General features: G+C 46.7%; 1 protein-coding gene across 1 annotated transcript; it reads right to left on the bottom strand.

Moving 5' to 3' along the window:
* Positions 1–97: 97 nt before the first annotated feature.
* On the bottom strand, positions 98–19,294 carry DDX27 (DEAD-box helicase 27). Its single transcript, XM_019640936.1, has 21 exons — positions 19,097–19,294; positions 16,638–16,784; positions 15,376–15,435; positions 14,973–15,138; positions 14,357–14,403; positions 14,145–14,231; positions 13,334–13,439; positions 12,649–12,822; positions 11,825–11,975; positions 9,630–9,729; positions 9,347–9,488; positions 8,334–8,487; positions 7,411–7,492; positions 7,123–7,300; positions 5,845–5,951; positions 5,541–5,631; positions 2,073–2,167; positions 1,853–1,976; positions 1,263–1,350; positions 592–666; positions 98–324 (listed from the first exon to the last, which is right to left on the bottom strand). Exons 1-21 carry the CDS (start codon positions 19,187–19,189, stop codon positions 306–308), a joined length of 2,286 nt encoding a protein of 761 aa, XP_019496481.1. The 5' UTR covers positions 19,190–19,294; the 3' UTR covers positions 98–305.
* Positions 19,295–20,275: the final 981 nt, after the last annotated feature.

Raw genomic sequence — 20,275 nt, 5'->3', positions numbered from 1 at the left:
CAAGCTAGTAGACTGGGGATAGACAGTGCTATTGACGGGAGAGACAGAGGAATAAAAACACCATTAGGTTGGTTTCTTCACCCTCCCAAAATAATAACTTCTTCCATTCAGTATATTCTTTATTGGAAAGCTAATCAGCAAGAGGGAGTCTTGGCTGACTTTTTTCTTTTTAATGTACAAATGACACAGGCTTCTTAAAAGTTTTACAGAATTTTTTTACAAATGGAGAAAAGACCAAGCCAGGATGACTTCCCATAAGTTAGAGACCTAAGGGCCACCTCACAAACTTCTTGGGGCCACCATGGCTACTTCCTCCTCTTGTACCTATTAAGAAAATCAGAGGAGGGGTCAAATGTTTGGTGATGGAAGAACAGACTTTGGGTGGTGAGCACACAATACAATATACAGAAAATGTATTCTAGAAAAAATGACAATGCTATTAACCAAGGTTACCCCAATAAATTTTAAATCAACACAGTACAAGACCAACCCCCAAGACCAGAAAGAGGAAGGCGCTCCTTTCCCATGAAAGGTTTCTTCTCCAATCCCAAACAGTCATAACCTCTGGCCCTCCCAAACTGTGGACATTACCTGGATTTAGATTTAAAGTTTCCTCCTCGTCTCTGGTGGGGCAAGCCTAACTGTTTCCTTTCTTCAAAGGAGGGGCTGTGGGTGAGAGAAGGGGTGCTGAAACAAAGCTGTTGGAAAACTGGGTGATGTCTCGCACACACCCCCACCCAGCTCCCACACAACGCAGCAGCATCGATGGATACATCATTTGCAGGTCCTGGGGTTCCAGGCCTGTTTCCACCTGATAATACGGGTTTGTGGAAGTCAGGGCCCAGCTGTAAAACAAGACTGGGAGAGGCCCTCCCTCCATCATGAATATAACGAAACTCCTGGGCAAGCGTAGTCTAGCCCAAGCCCAGCCCAGGCCCAGGGGAGTGTGGGGAGCAGGGGTGGACAGCACACTCCCAACAGCAAGCCTGGATCCTTTGCTGGGGGTTCTATGACTGCTGAGGGAAAGCTCTATATCTGAACCAAAAACGTGCCATTTCATCGCCAAAGCAGGAGGGCCTCAACATCTCCTGTTCTCACCCTGGGATTCACAGATGGGCTGGTTGGGGGGCGGGCAGACAAAAGCCCTTGAAACGATACATTATAAAGCTATAGGTATATGAGAACTGGCAGCGGGGAAGGAGGGAGAGGATTCACAGCTTTCAGCAAAAGACCAAGCGCGCCACGGTGACTTAAAACCCTACCCAGCTCGATACTGTTTCAGGGCCTTCTTGCTCGTGTTGGTGAGTTCTTCATCAAATACAGATTTCTTCCCCTGTTTTGGCTTCTTGGCTGTGCACAGAAAACAATGGGTTAGGTAAGTCCTCTTCGGCCCCAGCTCCCAAACCCCCTTAAGCTCAGGGTAATGGTTCCAAGTGCAGTGGAAGCCGTGGCCTGAGGATTTATTGACCTGGAGGTGACACATCGGATCCTGGCAGAAAAGGGATAAGAAATCCGAAGTCCCGGGTTTGAAGAACCAACTCCAAAGGATGATAGCAGAGTCCAGAGTGAAATGGACCACTTAGACGTGAAATGGGCCGAAGACTGTCTTCATCCTACCCTGACCGCTCCTCCAGCGTCAGAAAAGCCTGGGTTCAAATCCTAGCTATTCCCACTAACCACAGGGTCGCTTCACCACGTGGAGCCAATAAAGGTATAGCTGTACACACTAGTACACACTCGCCACTCAAAACACGTGGGCTCTTACACCATCCCTCCATTTTCTCCCTGACCACAAAGACAGGTTTCAGGGAGAACCTTCCTGTCAGCTCCTGTGGGTCCCCCGTATGCCTACCGGGACCTCTCGCTGGTTCCTCCTCAGGCATTGCTCGGGCCCGCTTGGCTCTGCGATTCCTCTTGGCCAGCCGTTCAGCAAACATCTGGGCCTTGAGGATTTCGAACTGGGACCTCTCCTCTGCCTAGGGAGAGGATGGCTTGTTGAGTATGGAACAGACCAGGAAGCTCTGACCCTTTCCACTGGGCAGCGACCCAACTTCAAAGGGGAGGCCACTCACTGTCATCTCCCCCTTTTTCTTCGTATCCTTCATAAACTTCTTCCTTTTTTTCTTTCCTCTTAAGGCCAAGTCAAACTCCTGCAGAACCTTAGCAACTGGGATGAAAAAAGAGCATGAGATTACAGGTACCGTTTTATATCTTTTTCTAAACATACAATAGGAAGTACACATATTTTAAATTGGCACATACGGGCTTACAATGAGAAGTAGCAATCACTTCCTTTCCTGGTGATTATCTCATCTCACTAAATAATATTATTGTTCCACTATGTCTTGATTAACCCATTTCAGACATTCATTATCTATCTATCTCTTATTGTGAAAGATGAGGATTTAGTTCACTCATGCCCAGGCACTCCTTCCCACAATTTAGTTATAACTATTTTTAACACAGAAATTTAACATACATGTACCCTACGATTTTGTCACATCACATAAAGGCAGTACTTCTTACATTGGTAGTACAACCTCCTCGGAGGGTAATTTTGCAATCCCTAACAAAATAATAAGCACACATACCTTCTGACCTACAACTCTACTTTTAGGAATTTATTCTGCAAATCAAATATACTTGCTTAAATGGGAAACAGCATCTGTCCAAAGTCATTCACCACATGAATTTTTTATAACGGCAACAGATTAGAAGCAACCTCAATGTCCCTCAACAGAGAACTAATTAAATAAATTATAATCTATGGAACCATAAAAGACCCTGAATAGCCACAGCTATCTTGAGAAAGAAGAACAAAGCTGGAGGTATCATGCTACCAGATATCAAACTTTACTACAAGGCCGTAGTAATCAAAACAGCATAGTATTGGCATAAAAACAGACACATTGATCAATGGAACAGAGTAGAGAGCCCAGAAATGAATCCATGCCTATATGGTCATTTAACCTATGGCAAAGGAAGCAGGAGTGTACACTCGGGTAAAGACAGTTTATTCAATAAATGGTGCTGGGGAAACTGGACAGATACATGCAAAAGAATGAAACTGGACCACCTTCTTATGCCATATACAAAAATAAACTCAAAATGGGTTGAAGACTTAAATGTAAGACCCGAAGCCACAAAACTTCTAGAAGAAAACACAGGCAGTAAACTCTCAGACATTACCCTTAGTAATATTTTTACTGATATATCTCCTTGGACAAGAGAAATAAAAGAAAAAAATAAACAAATGGGACTCCATCCAAGGAAAAAGTTTTTGCACAGCAAAGAAAACCATCAACAAAACGAAAAGACATCCTACTAAATGGGAGGAGGTATTCACCAATGATATATCTGATAACAGGTTAATATCCAAAATCTACAAAAAAAAAACAACTCATACGAGTAACACTCAACACCAAAAAAACAAACAATCCGATTAAAAATGGGCGGGCGGGGGGGAGGGGGAATGGGCAGAGGATCTGAATAGACATTTCTCCAAAGAGGACATATAGATTGCCAATGGACATATGAAAAGATGCTCAACGTCACTAACCATCAGAGAAATGCAAATTAAAACCACAACAAGGTATCCTCTCACACCTGTTAGAATGGCGATCATCAACAAATAAACAATAAGTGTTGGTGAGTATGTGAAAAGAAGGGAACCCTCGTGCACTGTTGGTAGAATTCAAATTGGTGCAGCCACTGTGGAAAACAGTATGGAAGTTCCTCAAAAACTTAAATAGAACTAAAAAATTAAAAATAGAATTACCGTATGACCCAGCAATTCTACTCTTATTTAGCCAAAGAAATCCAAAACACTAATTCCAGAAGATACATGCACCCCTATGTTCACTGCAGTGCTATTTACAATAGCTAAGATATGGAAACAACTGAAATGCCCATCGGTAGACGACTGGATAAAGAAATGGTGGTACATACAAGTATATATAATGGAGTATTACCCTGCCATAAAAAAGGAATGAAATCTTACCACTGCAATGACACGAATGAACCTAGAGTGAGTATTATGCTGAGTGAAATAAGTCAGCCTGAGAAAGACAAATACATGACCTCACACACATGTGGAATCTAGAGAACAAAATAAACAGAACAGAAACAGACTCACTGATACAGAGAACAAACTGATGGTTACTAGATGGGAGGGGGGTTGGGAGGCTGGATGAAAAAGGTGAAGGGATTAGGAAGTACAAATCAGTAGTCACAAAAGTCAGGGGGGATGTAAAGTACAGTAAGGGGAATATAGTCAATAATATTGTAAAAACGATGTACGGGTACCAGGCTTATCAGGGGATCACGTCATAAATTATGTAAATTTCTAACCACTATGCTGTACACCTTAAACTGATATAAAATAATATTCAAAGTCTACTATAATTTAAAAAAAAAAGTTATGGGGATATGCAGTACAGCATAGAGAATATACTCAATAATATTCTAATAACTATGTACAGCATCCGATGGGTAACAGACTTATTGGGATTATCACTGTGAGGTATATATGTCTAATCACTATGTTGTTTTGTACACCTGAAACGAATACAATAAATAAGAGAGAGAGAGAACATCCTTGCCCTCCGACTGCCATGTGGGAGGGAACACAGCAAAAAGGCAGCGATCTACAAGCCAGGAAGTAGGCTCTCACAAGACGCCAAATTTCCTGGCATCTTGATCTTGGACTTCTTAGCTTCCAGAACTGTGAGAAATAAATATCTGGGGTTTTTTCCTAAACAAAAAAAGTTATAATCTACCCATATGATAGAAGACCACACAGCCATATTTAAAAAAAAAAAAAAGGAAAAAAGGTAGCTATATATGTGCTTATATAAAAAGATCTCCAAGATATAAAATTTTAGAACAGCAAGGTACAGAACAATGTGAATTCATTTGTTTTTTTTTTAAAAAGGGAGAGGAAGGGAATATATAAAAATCTCTTCCTGACCCACCTTTTTTTTTAATTGTGGCAAAATATATAACATAAAATTTGCCCTATTACCCATTAAGTGTAGAATTCAGCCGCAGTAATTACATTCGCAATATTGCACTACCATCACCGTTATCTGTTTCTAAAACTTTTTCATCATCCCTAACAGAAGCTCTGTAACCATTAGGTAAATAACTGCCTCCACGAGCCCCTGGTAATCTCTATTCTACTTTCTATGTCCATGAATTGGCCTATCATGTAAGTGGAATCATAAATATTCATCCTTTTGTGTCTGAATTATTTCACTGAGCATGTGTTCACAGTGCATCCTTGCAGCATGCACCAGAACTTCATTGCGGCTAAAGAATACTCCACTGTGTGTACACACGTCTCACGTCTCCATTCATCTGCTGAGGGACATGGGCTGCTTCCACCCTTTGCCTATTGCGAATAACGCGTCAGTGAACACTAGCGTACAAGTATCCATCCGGGTCCCCGCGTTCAGTTCTTCCGGGTATAGGTCTAGGAGTGGAATTGCTGGGGCCTACGAATAGTAGGGTTCGCTTCCTGAGGGCTCTCCCCGACTTACTTTTCTCCTTCTTCCTCTCTTCTTTGGTCTGGAACCAGCTCCTCTCAGGCTCCTCCTTCCCCTTCTCCAGGAGCCGCTTTGCTGTGTTGATCTGTGGAGATAGCAAAAGGGCACCTGCCGTTGAACCCCTACCCGTATCTGATAACACGACACAGCAGCTGCCAGGAGCCACGGCCTGCAAATGCCTGGGGCTCTGACGCTACGTGCGGCAGGCAGCGTTTCGGAGGGGCCGAGCCAGCAGGGCTCCGCGTGCTCCCCCGGCAGCGGGCAGCGCCGGGAACCGGAACCCTCCTCGCGGCCTCACCTGGGCTTCTGACTGCTGCATCTCTTTTTCCTCAGCCTCTAGCTGCAGAACTGCATACACGTCTTTCTCCATTTTCTCAATCTTGTCCCGGAACTTGAGGATGACGTCTCGAGAGAAGAGAACAAAAAAGATGTTAAAATAAGGGTGAATACGGTGTTGTTGATGAAAATAATGTAGATGTATTTAGTGATGAGGAATATTGGTTTGGTTTGGTTTTTTGTTTTTTTACTGTGTGACTTCTCAGCGTAACACCCTCCCCACACCGCACCCCAAAGGTTTCCTGTTGCTCTTAGACTAATTCCAAACCCCTGAGCACGTCCCCTGACCTTCTGTCTCCCTCTCGCTCGCCATGCCCTGAGCCCTCTGGCCTGCCTTCCCTTTAACTCACACAGCAAGTCTGTTCCTGCATCGGAGGCTTTGCCCTCGTTTGCTCTGCTTCGCACACTCTGTCCCCAGACCGCTCATGGCTGCCTCATTCTTATCACCCAGGACTTGGCTCCAAGGCCGATCCTGAACCACTTTTCTAAAGCAGGCACCTCTCCTCCTGTAGTTCTCGATCACATCTTCTATTAGCTTATGTATTATGTCTTTCTCCCACTAGAGTGTCCGCTATTAATATGTTGTGTCCTGCTGTATCCCCAATACCTAGAATAGAATAAATAGCACCAGGCACACAGTAGTCCTCAATAATTGCTTGCTGATTGAATTAATTAAATGAAAATGAAACAAAACAAAAAAATGAAAGAAAAAGGCACATAGGAATGGAAAAAATGTCAGGATATGTACCTAAATACTAACAGTGGTGAGTTCTCTTGACATACTTTTACTCTTATTTTATTGACTAATTTCTAACACTGAATATGTGTTATTTTTAAATTTTAAAACATAAACAAAAACAAGAACAAAAAGAATAAAAGATATCCAAAAAAAATGAGTGCTGACCTCCTCCCCACCCTGTGCCCCTCAAGAATCAGGGGGCTAGGTGGGAGGAGGAGGAATTAGTGGGGATTTTGCCCCAAGAAGAGGCCTTCTCTTCCTAAAGGTTGGAAAATACCTATGACTGACACACTTGGGCCACAAGTCTATCATTGTTCTCTGTTACACACAGAGAGACTGAAACCCAGAGGCAAGGTGAGACCAGTCCAGGGTCCCTCAGCAAGGAAGTGGCAGAGCTGGGTTCAAATCTGGCTCCTAACTGCAAGGCACATACTCTTGCCCGTTACGCTCTGCCCCTGCCCGTCCACGGGGTCTGATCGAGGTGCAGCGGTGCCTGCTCACCTTGGGGAAGTATCCGGGCCTTCACAGGGGCCTTGGCGGCCTTCACGATCTCCTTCAGCATCTTTCGCTCCTCTTCTCCCACCAGGGAGACCGATCGCCCAGCCCTGCCGGCACGCGCCGTTCGCCCCACCCGGTGGACGTAATGCTTGATGGTGTTGGGCATCGTGAAGTTGATTACCTGGAAGGTCAAAGTTGAGCATCAGTTATACCTGGGAGTTGGGGGAAGGTCAGGGACACAAGGAGGCAGAGACTCCCGCCAAAAGTTCCAGAAAGATGGAGCCCGCTCACCGTTTTGACCCCTTCAATGTCAAGTCCACGGGCTGCCACATCTGTGGCCACGAGGATGTCAATCTGTTCATCCTTAAAGCGCCTGGAAATAGCCACAAAGAGATGTTCATTTAGATCCCCGACCCCAATAAAGCTCTGAGCCAGCAGAAAGAACACAAATCCGTTAGAATTCCAGCAGCAGAGTGTACTGTCATAGTGGGGACAGACCCTAAATGTCAGCCCATCGACACTTACACTCCCCCTTAAGCAATCCACATGGTGGAGCAAACATCGTTTTGTGTGTACGACCTTAAGAAGTAATTCCTATACATGTGAAAGTGTGGGAACCACAGAACTAGACTATAGGAAGTGGCATATGCAAATGTCTCGGCATTCAAAACAGCCTTTCTTTAAAAAAAAAAACAACTCTCAGCTGCCGGTGATGAACAGGGACAGGTGGCGAGTTCTGAAGGGTTCCTCCCCACCTGCCAGGCCGACGCCATTCCGTGAGAATGAAACAAGGAATCACAAGAAGAGCACACTGCTTGCGGCCTGGCAAAGAAAATGGTCAGAGCTGGCTAGGTCTAGCTTTGATTCTGAACCTCGTTCTGTCAGACCCAGGTTTGTCCACTGCACTGGAAAAGCTGCAGAGAACAGGACGTGTCTTCCCCGGTCAGAATTGCCTGCTGTGGCCGCACTCAGCAGCCCCACGCTCAGGTCCTGGGGCGCGAGTATCATCTTCTATGAGACGGTCAGAGCTCTGAACGTGTCTTAGACGTGACTTTCCGGTGGTTAGGACACAATGTCTGAAGTGGGGAACTGGGCTACCGGAGATCCCTGCTGTGGCTCTGGCACAGCCTCTGGGTGGTAATTTGCCTTTTGAATGAGGAGAGCCCTCTCTGACCTGCCAGAGAAGGGTGGTGGGAGCCCAGCCCCCCCTTTACCGGAGGGCCTCCAGCCGCTGCGTCTGTGACAGGTTGCCGTGCAGCTCGCCCGCCTGCAGCCCCATGAGCCCCAGGAGGATGTGCAGGCGGTGGGCCTGCTTCTTGGTCTGGGTGAACAACATCACGTGGTCAGTGAAGGTTCTCGTCAGCAGAGCTGGCGGGGAGAGAAGAGTGAGCCAGCAGCCACCTCCAGAACAGACTCCCCCCTCGCCTGCCAAGTGCTGCTGTGCCCCACGCCAGGAAGGTAGGCGAGGCCCCTGCCCTCGCGAAGCTCACACTCTAGGGGGGGGACAGGCCGACTGATCCCTGAGCCGGGTAAACGCCATGAGAAAGTGAAGGGAGGACGGGGAGGCAGCTTCAGGGCTGGCCTCTCTCAGGGTTAACGACAAGGCAGGCTCATCCTTGAGGAGATCTGGGGAAGATTCCAGGCAGAGACAAGAGCAAACGTACATGGAGGCCAAGCTTGGTGCTTTGAGAAAGCGGACGCAGGTGACGTGGCTGCAGTGCCGCGGGCAAAGGCACCAAGCCGACGGGGGCCAGTCCCGGAGGGTCTAGCAGGACTTGCTGGGGCGAGGGGGTTTTAGTCAAAGAGCAATGGAAGCAGCCAGAGGGCTTTAACTAAGGAAATAACAGGGGCAAATGCTCATTTGTAAACAATCGTTTTAAATGAACTGCAGCGTGGAGAATGGTTTAGCAAGGGACAAGGGCAGAAGCGGGACGGCCAGGTAAGGGGCTGCTGGGAAAATCCAGGCAACAGACGTAGTGGGCTGGACTAAAGGCCAGAGGGGCAGCTGGGGAAAAGCGGTTGGGAGTTCACAGGACAAAGAGGACTGGATGGTGGGAGGGAGGTGAGGTGATCAAAGAAAGGGAGGAAGGACTCATAGCAAAAGTGGATGAATGGCAGCACGATGCCCTGGGTTAGGGGAGACTGGGTGGAAAAGGTGCCAGGGTGGCACCAGGAGGCCAAGGGAGTCAAGCACCCCACACTGCCCAGTCCCACGCAGGGCTTTCACCTGCCACGATGGCTTCTCGGTCCCCTTCCCGATTTGGCCGAATCCGGACAAATTCCTGCCGCAGGAAGGGGGCCACATCCGTGTTGCTGTTCACAAATATCCGGACGGGGTTTTTCAAGGACACAGAAGCCAGATCTTTGACCTGCCAGGCACAAAGACGGGGCACTCACTCACCTGGTAAGAGGCAGAGCGGGAGACAAGCACATGGTCACCCCAGCCCAGCCCGGGGTCCTCAGCGCTGCCCTCTCCATTTACCGTGCCCAGGAGAACCCCCACGGCCCACCTCATCTGTCATCGTGGCCGAGAAGAGCATCGTCTGGCGGTGGTGGGAACACATTCGGATGATCTCCTTCATCTGCTCCTCGAAGTACTCGTCCAGCATCCTGGGGGTGGGGAGGGACGGAATCAGGAGAAATAGGCTGAGCTCGCTTCTGTCGCAGTGACGGACAGAAAACACCAGACAGGCAATGTTTTCATGTTGTCATTGGTTATGTTTCAGGCTCATTTACTTATTTTATTAGCATTAATATCTATCATTTTACCCTTTCTACAGGATTCACTAAGAGTTATCATTTGGCCACATTTGCTTATTTTTGACTGAACTATTTGCAAATTAGTTGCAGACATCACGACATCTTGCCCCTTTCAGCACACGTTCCCTAAGAACAGTGACCTTCTCCTATGGAACCACGGTGTCATTATCACACCCAAGAATGTTGAGTGTTTGAATAATATCTAAAGTATAGTCCATACTCAAAGGTTCCTGACTGTCCCCAAAATAATCACCTTAGAGCTGTCTTTTTATTTTTCTAGTCCAGGAACCAAAATTCCTGTGTTGCATTTGGTTGTCATGTCTCTTGAGTCTCCCTTCATCTGGAAAAGTCCCCTCACCCTTTCTCATACGCTGCATTTGTCTGTTTCCTAGCGACGACATTCAGTAAGTCACCGCGGCTGGGAGACGGTGCAGGCGTGCACTTAACTTTCGCTCCGCCAGGAGACACACATCGTCAGTTTGTTCCAGAGCCGCTGATGTGATGACCTGGTTAAGGTGGGGTCTGCCAGCTCTCTCCACTAGCAAAGGAACCTTTTCCTCTTTCTACGTAATAATAACCTCTGACTCCAGTTTTTTTCAAATGAAGGTCCTTCACAGGTTTTCTCCCTCTAGTTGAGTATGAGGTATCGCATTTAATTGTTGTGTCTCCTTGGTCTCCTTCATCTGGAACTTCCATAGCTTTTCCTGATCCTTTGAGGTTCTGACATGTTTGAAGAATACAATTCCCTTCCCCTTTAAAACCTAAATCACATCATGTTCCCGTTGCTTACAATGATCTCCTTTACGTCCTTCAGGCCTCAAGAATGGCTCATTCGCTCTGGGAGAGTCAGTCGATCAGTCAGTCAACGCTCACTGAGCAACTGCTAGTTTCTAGATGGCCCTGGACACCGGAATGCGGCAGCAAGCAACACAAAGCCGGCCCTTCACAGATGGGACATTCTAGGGGACAGCAGGGCCACCACCACCACACCGGCATCCAGGTAACGAACAAGGTAGGTGGTCAGAGAGGCGGTCAGAGAGGCGTAGCACCTCAGAGGACAGAAGGCAGGATGGGAAGGATCTGGCGGGTAGTGGGAGGGCAGGAACTGTTACAGACAATGGCCAGCAAAGGCCCCTCAGATAAGTGACAAATGCAGCAGACACCTGAGGAGGTAAAGGACGTCATTCCAAGCTGAGAGAACGACAAACGCAGAAGCCCCAAAGTGCGCGAGTGTGGACAGGATTTAGCAGTGGGTGTGTCATGGGGTGCGAAAATGAGCAGATAAGAGCGATGCTAAAGATTCTGGCCTGAACAACTGGAAGGAGTTGCCGCTCACTGGGACGGGAAGAGAGGGGCGGGGCATAGGGGATGCGCGAAGCTTGGTTAAGGACCTGATCGGTCTGGAGATGCTTCAAATTGAGCATAAGCCTGAACGGGCTTTGGCATTATTTTGTGGCCCCCCTTCCCCTGTCCCCACCTCCCTCATTAGTCCAGGTCATCAAGACTTCATTGTGTTCAGTCATGAAGGAGTGAGCAGACAGGACACATGTGCGAGAAAGGAAGGGCGGGGCGGGGGGGGGGAGCCTGAGTAACAGAGGCTGTTTGTGGGGTCCTCACTGCACACTGGCACTTTCCCCGACTTAATCCTTGCGTCCTCAACACTATGAGGTTGGTACTCTTCTTATCCCCCACTTACAAACAAGAGGAGGTTTTGCTTTGAGAACCTAACTGCTGTTTCCAAACCTGTTAGGAAGTGGCAGAGCCAGGATCTGACCTCCCTTCCCTTTTAACCGTCGCATGACAGGAAGAGAAAGCGAGCAGGATAATCAGGGCTAGGGACGGACAAAGGCCCGAACATGAGCAGCTGAACTGGCGAGAGCCAAGTAGCATGACACAGGCTGGCAGGTTCCTGCCTGGGTCTGGCGCCCCACGGTTTCAGGTGTACCTGTCAGCCTCATCCAAGATGAGCACCTCAATGCTGCTCAGGTGGAAGGAAGGGCAGTTGTGGAGGTGATCGATGAGTCGGCCCGGGGTGGCGATGAGGACGTCAGGCGCGGTCCGAAGAGCTGCTTCCTGAGACTTCACGTCCAGGCCGCCTGCAAAGATAAGGTCCCCACCAGGCAGCCGGTTCAGTCATTCGCAGGTCCAGACTGAGCCCGGCCACCTGCCACGTCTCATGCCACATGCCGAGGAAACAGCAGACAGTAACATGGACCAAGGCCCTGCTTGCACGGGCGTTACAATACATCTGGAGAAACTGATGATTTAATTACAATTGTGCTAAGTGCAAAAATCAAAGATGATGAAACAAAGGCACTTCAGAATAGAACGATTCAAGCCTCTAAGGATGGAGAGAAGCAGTTGACAAACTAGTGTCTTTTTACATCACTTTTGACTTCCCATTGCATAAGGAGGGTAAAATGAACGTTAGATAACACTATCCTATAACATCATCGAGAAAATTCTGCCCCAAATGATAATTGAGTCATTATTCATGCAAAGCAGAAATTATATCCTAAATTTGTTTAGTACCAAGAAAAATTTTTTTCATAATTTTGAAGTTTCCTTCTGCAAGACTGGTTAAGTCTCAATCAAACCCTTGCCCCTCTCCCCCACTATCTACTATGAAAACACATCATCCAGTTTTTTAAGTGGATTCAGTCCTATAAAGGCTTTCGTGGCATCCATCCTCCTCCAATAGTGGGGCCCATCCATCCTCCACCACGTCAAGAGTCTCCCAGGGGCTGGCAGCCTTGGCCAGATACTCACCCACAGCTAGGCAGGTGGTGATGTTGCAGAACTGGGCCAGCTGCTTGGTGACGGAGTGCACCTGGATGCCCAGTTCTCGGGTGGGAACCAGCACCAGCACACGGGTGACTGGAGCCTGGCGGGGTTTGTAGATTAGACGCTCCAAGACGGGCAGTGCAAAAGCAGCCGTTTTACCTGGAGGCAAGGGCAGGAAGAAAGCAAGGAGAAGAGCTGCAGTCCCTTCAGAGTTTAGGTTTTTACCTGGGCAAGAAATATGTACAACAGTCATGGGCCACAGGCTGCAGGAGGTCTGGTGAAGGTGATCTTCATTTCATCCTATCAGGGTATCCCTATGACCATGACTGCCTGTCTCTGCCATAAAAGGTCCCCATCACAGGAGTAAAGATTTTACAAAAGGGACGTTTATTGCAACGTTGTATATTAGTGTAATTATGTAGTAGAAATAGTCATGTAATAAAATACCATGCAACCATTTTTAAAAAAGTAAAGAGTATTTAAAGAAATAGCAAAATATAATGTAAGTTTTTTTAAAAGGGAGTTACTAAACAGAGTATTTAGTGTTACTGCCTTAAAAATTATAGTTGTATATTTAGCAAAGTAGCCTTTTGTTAAGTCAACCTGGAGCCCGTCCTAAGTTGAACATCTTCCTTCTGCCTCCCCCTCCCCAGGTCCCTATCCTTTTTACCTGTCCCAGTGGCTGCACAGGCACAGATGTCCTTCCCCAACAGTCCCATAGGTATGCACGCCTTCTGGATCGGGGTGGGCTGCTTGAAGTTCATGGCTGTAATGGCCTGAAGACAAAAGAAAGGGTTAGACAGAGGGAGACGGGGAGCGTGAGTATGAAACAAACAAGGCAGGCTTCTAAACAAGTGGTAACTATCTTGGTCCCTCCCAGTCATTCAATCCACAAACATTTATTGTGCCTATGGTGTGTGACACTGTTCTAGGCACTGAGGATATGGCAATGAACAAAAGAAATAAAAACCCTGCCCTCAGGAATCTCACAATCTGGTAGAAAAAAAACAGACCAAATACAACACAGGTCATGTGGCGATAAGTGCTATGGAGAAAACTACAGCAGTCAAGGTGGCTGGGGAGGGTGGGGGAGGGGGTGAGTGCAATTTATAGCAGGGTTGTCCGGGAAGGTCTCATTGAACAGGGGATGCTGAGTAGAACCCTACTGAGGTGAGGAGCACCCCAAGCAGATTTCTGGAAGAATCTTCCAGGCAGGCAGAACAGCACGTGCAAAGGCCCTGAGGAAGAAGAGGCCTGACCGGTTTGAGGCCAGCGAGGAGGCCATTGTGGCCAGAGCAGAATGAACACTAAGAGAACATCACCAGAAGGGACCAGGAGGGGCAGGGCCTTATCGGCCAAGGTGGAACTTTTTGTTTAAGAGGATTCTCCGGTAGCTGTGTGGACAACAGAGTTCAGGGAGACAAAAGGCCCAGTTATGGGGTGACTGCAATAATCCCACGGTTGCCCAAAGAAGCCACTACCTTCAGAAGAGGACGGGAAAGGTTCATGTCCTGGAATGAGAGGTTTTCATCATATTGAGACGCATCTTCAAAAAATCCTCCTGCTTCCTACACCAGAAAATCAAAAGGCAGAATGAGAATTCAGCAAAAAGGACGTAAGGAAATGAAGTGACCTTGAAGTCCTTTCAGGTTGCAGAACGAAGCTGTGCACGCTTTGCCAAGCCCACGCTCACCTGTCCTTTCTTATTCTTCTTCTTCCGCTCCTTTACTTTGAGGGTGTCTAGGAAGAAAAATAGAGCCAATAATCGGAGCTCGTCCTAATTGCGTATTTACAACCTGCCAGACACTGTCCTGAGTGCTTTATGTGGATGCCTCACTGAATCCACACAACACCGTGAGGGAGCGACTGTCATTAGCCTCGTTTCATGGATGCGGTCGCTATGTGGCAGTGCAGCTAAGTAACCCACCTAAGGTCAGACAGGAAGCAAACCCGCCAGATTCCAGAGACCAGGTTCTCAACCACTAAGCTGTAATATGATGCTTTAATGCTCATTTCTGCAAAACAGATTTACGGAGCACCTACTCCATGGTGGGACCCATCTGAGGTGGGATGTGGGGAACCTATCACCCCACATAAGTTTGAATCACAGAGGTGCTGGCAGCTGTGTGAGGCAGGAGATGAGGAAAAGAGTACACTCTGCCTGCAAAGTACAAGCCTGGCCAAATCCCGAGAAAAAAGCTAAAGGAAAGGAGCTCAACATGGAGATATTAAATTTAACTGTGTAAAAGAGCATAGCGCATCCTACGAAGTCCTGTTGCCATTTTTGACGGCACCACTGTATCATCTACCTGCTTTGGTGAGGATTTTCTCATCAGCCGACGAGTAGTCGGTCTCTGATTCTTCATCTTCTGAGCCTTCCTCGTTTTTCTCTTCAGGGTCTTCCTGCTCCTCTGATTCAGACCCTTCCTTTGCTTCTTTCTCCTTCTCTGACTTCCCAGGCTGGGCTTCTTTATCCTGGAAAAAAAAAAATTATAATAAAGCAAGACGACTACAAAGTTCAGGACATCCAGAACCCATGAAGAGTGATATTACACTGTCCAGCCTGGGCAGAGCGCTATGTGGACCTCAGTGACTATTAACAGACACACAGAGAAGCCTGCCTGTATCAGCCGCACTTCAACTCAGAAATGGTGGGGTCCTGTCAAGCGTAAAGATATGGGTTAACTACAAAGAGAAGTAACTGTTTCTCACCACTGTTTTCCTTTTCTTTCGAACTTTCTCAATCTTCTCATCTAATGTCGTAGCTGCCCTCTGCAGATAAAAATAAAGAGATGATTAACTCCAAAAATGACATGGAGCAATAGGATAGGAAAAACAAAGTGTAAAAAGGTGTGAGATGAAAAAAGGTTTTTCTTTCCCCCAAGAGATTCTGACCTTGCTGAATTAAATTATGTGTCTGATAACCTCATAGAAAACATCCTCATAAGGTTAATTTTACTGAAACTCCTGAGCAAGGGCAAAATAAAGAAACTGGCCTTCACAAAAAAATAAAGCAAACATAAAGAGATGAAGAGAATATTCATATGGGACGGTGACAAAGCAAGGTTTCTCTGAGGGTCGGGTCTCAGATGTTAATATAGAAAAAGTGTGTCTATCCTTGGACAGATTAATCAATCCTTAGATTATTTATAGCCAACAAAACATGTGTCCTCTGGCTGGTTAACCAGATTCAAAGAAAAGCATGGGATCTTGGCAAACAAGCAGGTGACAGTAACATATTTGGTAGCTTTGGCTGTGCTGTGTGGGAGGGAACCAGGGACCCTACACAGTGAGGTCACATTAGGTTACCTGGCAAGCGACAGAGAGTGACAGCATCTGTGGGGCAGAATCTAGACTACCAAGGGTACCTGCTAGATTTTTCTTTGTTTCAAAGGTTTCTTTCTAATATTCAAAACAAGGAGTAAACACCTTAAAAAGAGACTATTTTTAACATAGCTATGTCCATTTTTTTTTTTTAAGTCAACCAGTTTATATGTTTGGTATTCCTAAACCATTGAACAGTATTATCAGCTTACTCTAAAACTTTTTTTTTCCACATTTTAATGTCTATAAAATCAAGAAGGGTCTCTCTTATTATATGCACTGAAGCTAGTCTGAGCTTACCATCCCCTCCTCCAGGAAAAGCTGTCATGGTCATTTTAATGAAGGAAATAAAATATTTCTGATACTTCTCAATATCATCTGTATATCAATGAATGTGTTTGTAACTAAAATCTGCAATAAACCCATTTTGCAACATTTTATACTTGTTTGGTTTTAACCAGGACTGTGGGTTATCTGTGACCACTTCTTCCTACCCCATCAAAACTACACCACACATTTCCAGAGGAGCTCCAGTATCTGCTGAACATAAGCAGATGATAAAAGGCAATGAAGTCAGGGTTAGACCCCGGAACCCACTGTCCAACCTTAATAGCCCAAAGCCTGGAAATACTGATCACTACCAGTCTCACCTTCTTCTTGAGCTGGCTCATGACATCAGCCATGGCCCAGCTGCCGTCGTACATCCCCTCCTTCTCAGTGAAAATGAAGTCAGGGTTGAAATCGGTACTGCGGTTTTTCTGCAAGGCTTTCTGCTTTCTGCCCAGCACAATGGGCCCCTGAGAAGAAGGACAAGAAGGGTGATTATGGGACTGAGATGAAAGAACACTAGAAAAGAAAGAAGAAAATGAAGGTATCCCATAAGAAAGAAGAGGAATCTACACGGCAAAAATTGGCAGATGAGGGCTGGCCGAGTGGCGCGTTGGTTAAGAGTTGGCTTGGGACGCCAGCTCTGCGCAGCAGGGCCGCCGGTTCGGATCCCACATGAGGGCCAGTGACGCTGCACCCTCTACAGCTAAGATGGTGAACAACAGCTCGACCTAGAGCTGGGCTGCCGTGAGTCTGCAGTGAAGCTGCATTGGGCTGTCTTAAGCTACCATGAGTGGCCAGTAGCCTGCGTGAGCGGCGGAAGCCAGCGTGAGCTGCCAAGAGCCACCGTGAGCGGCCATCCAGTGGCCGGCCACCAATCTGCCTCAGCCGGGGAGAGCGCAATGATAATACTAACATGGGCCAGTGAAGCGACGTCCTCCATAACTGACTGAAGAACAAAAGGACAGCAACTTGTCTGTTCCCCTTCCCCGATTCCCCAACGCTGTTCCCCTCTCCCAATTCCCCAATAAAATCTTTAAAAACAAAAAAAAATTGACAGATGACAAGAAGGAACCGACCAATCTACAATTGTTATGGGAGATTTTAACACACCCCTTTCAACAACTGATTAGATCAAGCAAACAATGAGTAAGTGTGTAGAAAAGTTAAATGGCACAATCAGTAAGCTTTTGTCCAATGAACATAAAGAGAGTACATGATGAACATAAATAGAGACTTGGTCTCTAATGTCCATTAGAGAATGAACATTCTTTCTGAGCACACATGGAATAGTTGCAAAAATCGATCACATAGTAGGCCTTTAAGTAAATCTTCAGTAAGTTTCAAAAGGTCAGTATTATACAGACTCTGTTCTCTGACCACAATTCAATTACGTTAGAAATCAATAACAAAAAGATAACTTTTAAAACCCATACATTGGAAAATTGGAAAGGAAAGAGGACTGGCTGAACTGTGGCTTCAGGAGAATCAATTGAGAACTAATCCTGAGAACTAAAAAGTGCTATCTTGACTTTTTTTTTTCTTACTTGAGTTAAACAACCTCATAAGGGCTCTGACCCTAAACTTCGTTAGTAATGATTACTATTTATCACTTCTCGGGTACCAAGTTTAACTGTGGATGATAGTTGTAGAGCACTTCATACTTGAAGTGTTGTATTATCATTTGCCATAATTGCATCAGTCCTTTTTTATGATAGTTTTCCATTCAAGAATGGAAAAAATCAGGGGCGGCTGGTTAGCTCAGGTGGTTAGAGCGCAGGCTCAAAACACCAAGGTTGCCGGTTCGATTCCCACATGGGCCATGGAGCTGGGCCCTCCACAAGTAGACTGAAGGCAACTACTTGACTTGGAGCTGATGGGTCCTGGAAAAACACACAGTTCCTCAATAAAATTTCAAAAAACAACAAAACACAACAGAATGGAAAAGGTCATTCCGGCTGCTAAGTGGAGGCTACACTAGAGGGGTCCAAGAGAAAGAGCTAGAAAGCAGGCATGTTAGTTCTATAGGTATCCAGGCACAAGATGGCCCTGGCCTGGGCTAGGAGAGCAGCAGTGAGGATGGAGAGAGGGGGAGAAGCTTAAGAGAGATTCCAAAGCTGGCTTTCAGGATACTGGAGGGCAACGAGGAGGAAGAGGTTGTCAAGGTTGGCGCCCAAGTTTCTGGCTTGAAATGGAGCAGGTTATGGGACACCAACATGGAGGTGTCCGGAGGCAGACGAGGTTACAGGGGGAAAAACACCCTGGCTGGATCTTTGAAGGACGGACACCTTTCTCATGACACTGATCCCTTTTTAATTGCCATACTGCAGTAGTAATGTCTGTCCTCGCACCACTCCACATAGGCTTTAGGAGAGTGATGTCCTTGCCCATCTGGTTCATTGCCATGTCCCAGAGGATACTAGATGTAGCACATGTAAGTACTGGATTAAATACTGGCATAATGGACACTCATGGATCCTTGAGCAGGAACCAGGACCGGCTTCACCTCTGGGTCTCCATCTATTACACAGGCCCTGGATTAAATATCCGTTCATTGATGGGGTAGAGTTCACCTAGGAGACATGGAACGGCACGGGCACAGTGCGGAGGTGAGGGCAAGCTAGTGGCGAGCAAACTGCGGAAGATCTTGGGGTCCCGGTGGGCCCCTTCTAGGGACACATGCCAGCCTGGCTGGAGGATGCCGGCGATTTGGGGGCAAGAGCAGAGGAATCCCAGGGAAGGGGAGCCCGCCGCTGCGCCCGCACCCCGGATCGGCTCATACCTCCTCCTCCTCATCTCCGGAGTCAGACTCGGGGTCCAACGGCACCTCGTCATTTTCGTCTATGGTCCCGATTAAACCCAGCTCCGCAAGCATGTTGCCGCAGCAATTACTTCCGGAAACCAGGGCGGCACGCAGACCGGCCCTTACTTTTCCGCGACCTTCTCGTCGTCACTGCCAACATCACTTCCGTTTTGAAGAAGCCTTCGCCGAGCTACAGCGCCCGGACTCTTAGAGTGCGCATGCGGCAATATGGGGCGTGGTTTCGTGTGTTGCAATCAAGGGGCGGGGCTTTGTTTTAGTCAAATTTCATTGTCTTGGTGCTCAGAAAGCAGTGGAACGTTGGAGTGTGCGAGGTTTGAGGGAGAGAGTCTCAAGAGGTGCGTGGTGGATAAGCGCTGTATGTGTATATGGATATACAAAAAATTGTGGAAGACAGTACAATAAACGGCTAGCAGTGGTTAACTCTGGGTGGTCGAATTATAAGTGATTTTTATTTTCTTGGGTTTTTTTCCACAATAAACGTTTATTTTCATAAAAAGAAAAAATTAAAAATGAGAACACCTAACGCATATAGAACGTTTACCATGTACCCAGTACTGATCTAAGTTCTTTTACTTGTATTAACTAATTTAATCCTCAGCAACCCTAGCAGAAGGTACCATTACTATCACCATTTTACAGATGAGGAGATTGAGGCACGGGGTGGGGTTGGGGGGGTCCGAGGCCACGGAGCCAGTTAATAACAGAGCCAAGATTATAACCCAGACAGTGGCTCCACTGCCTTAGGAAACTAGGTCTCAAGATTACCAGGAAATTTTCCCCTCATTTCTGCTTGTGGAAATATTACTTACTCTTAAACGCAGCTCGTGATTACTTCCTTTAGGCAACTTTTCCCTAAACATCGCCTCCTCTATGAAGCCCTCCTGAATTATCCATCCACCTTCATAGCCGTTTGCTCCTTCATATCAACACTTTCTACTTGCAACAGAGTTGTAGTTGTACCACAAAAGTAGGTTAGTGTCTTTTTCTTTATTTTAACCATTTTAAAGTGTACAATTCGGTGGCATTAATTACATTCACACTGTTGTACAGCCATCACTACTGTATGTTTGCATAAGTTTTTCATGGGCTCAAACAGAAACTCTATACCCATGCAGCAATAACTCCCCAGTTCTTGGT

The sequence above is a fragment of the Hipposideros armiger genome, unplaced genomic scaffold (genome assembly GCF_001890085.2).
Source record: "Hipposideros armiger isolate ML-2016 unplaced genomic scaffold, ASM189008v1 scaffold_54, whole genome shotgun sequence".
Taxonomy (NCBI): domain Eukaryota; kingdom Metazoa; phylum Chordata; class Mammalia; order Chiroptera; family Hipposideridae; genus Hipposideros; species Hipposideros armiger.
This window is presented reverse-complemented; position numbering and strand designations above follow the sequence as displayed.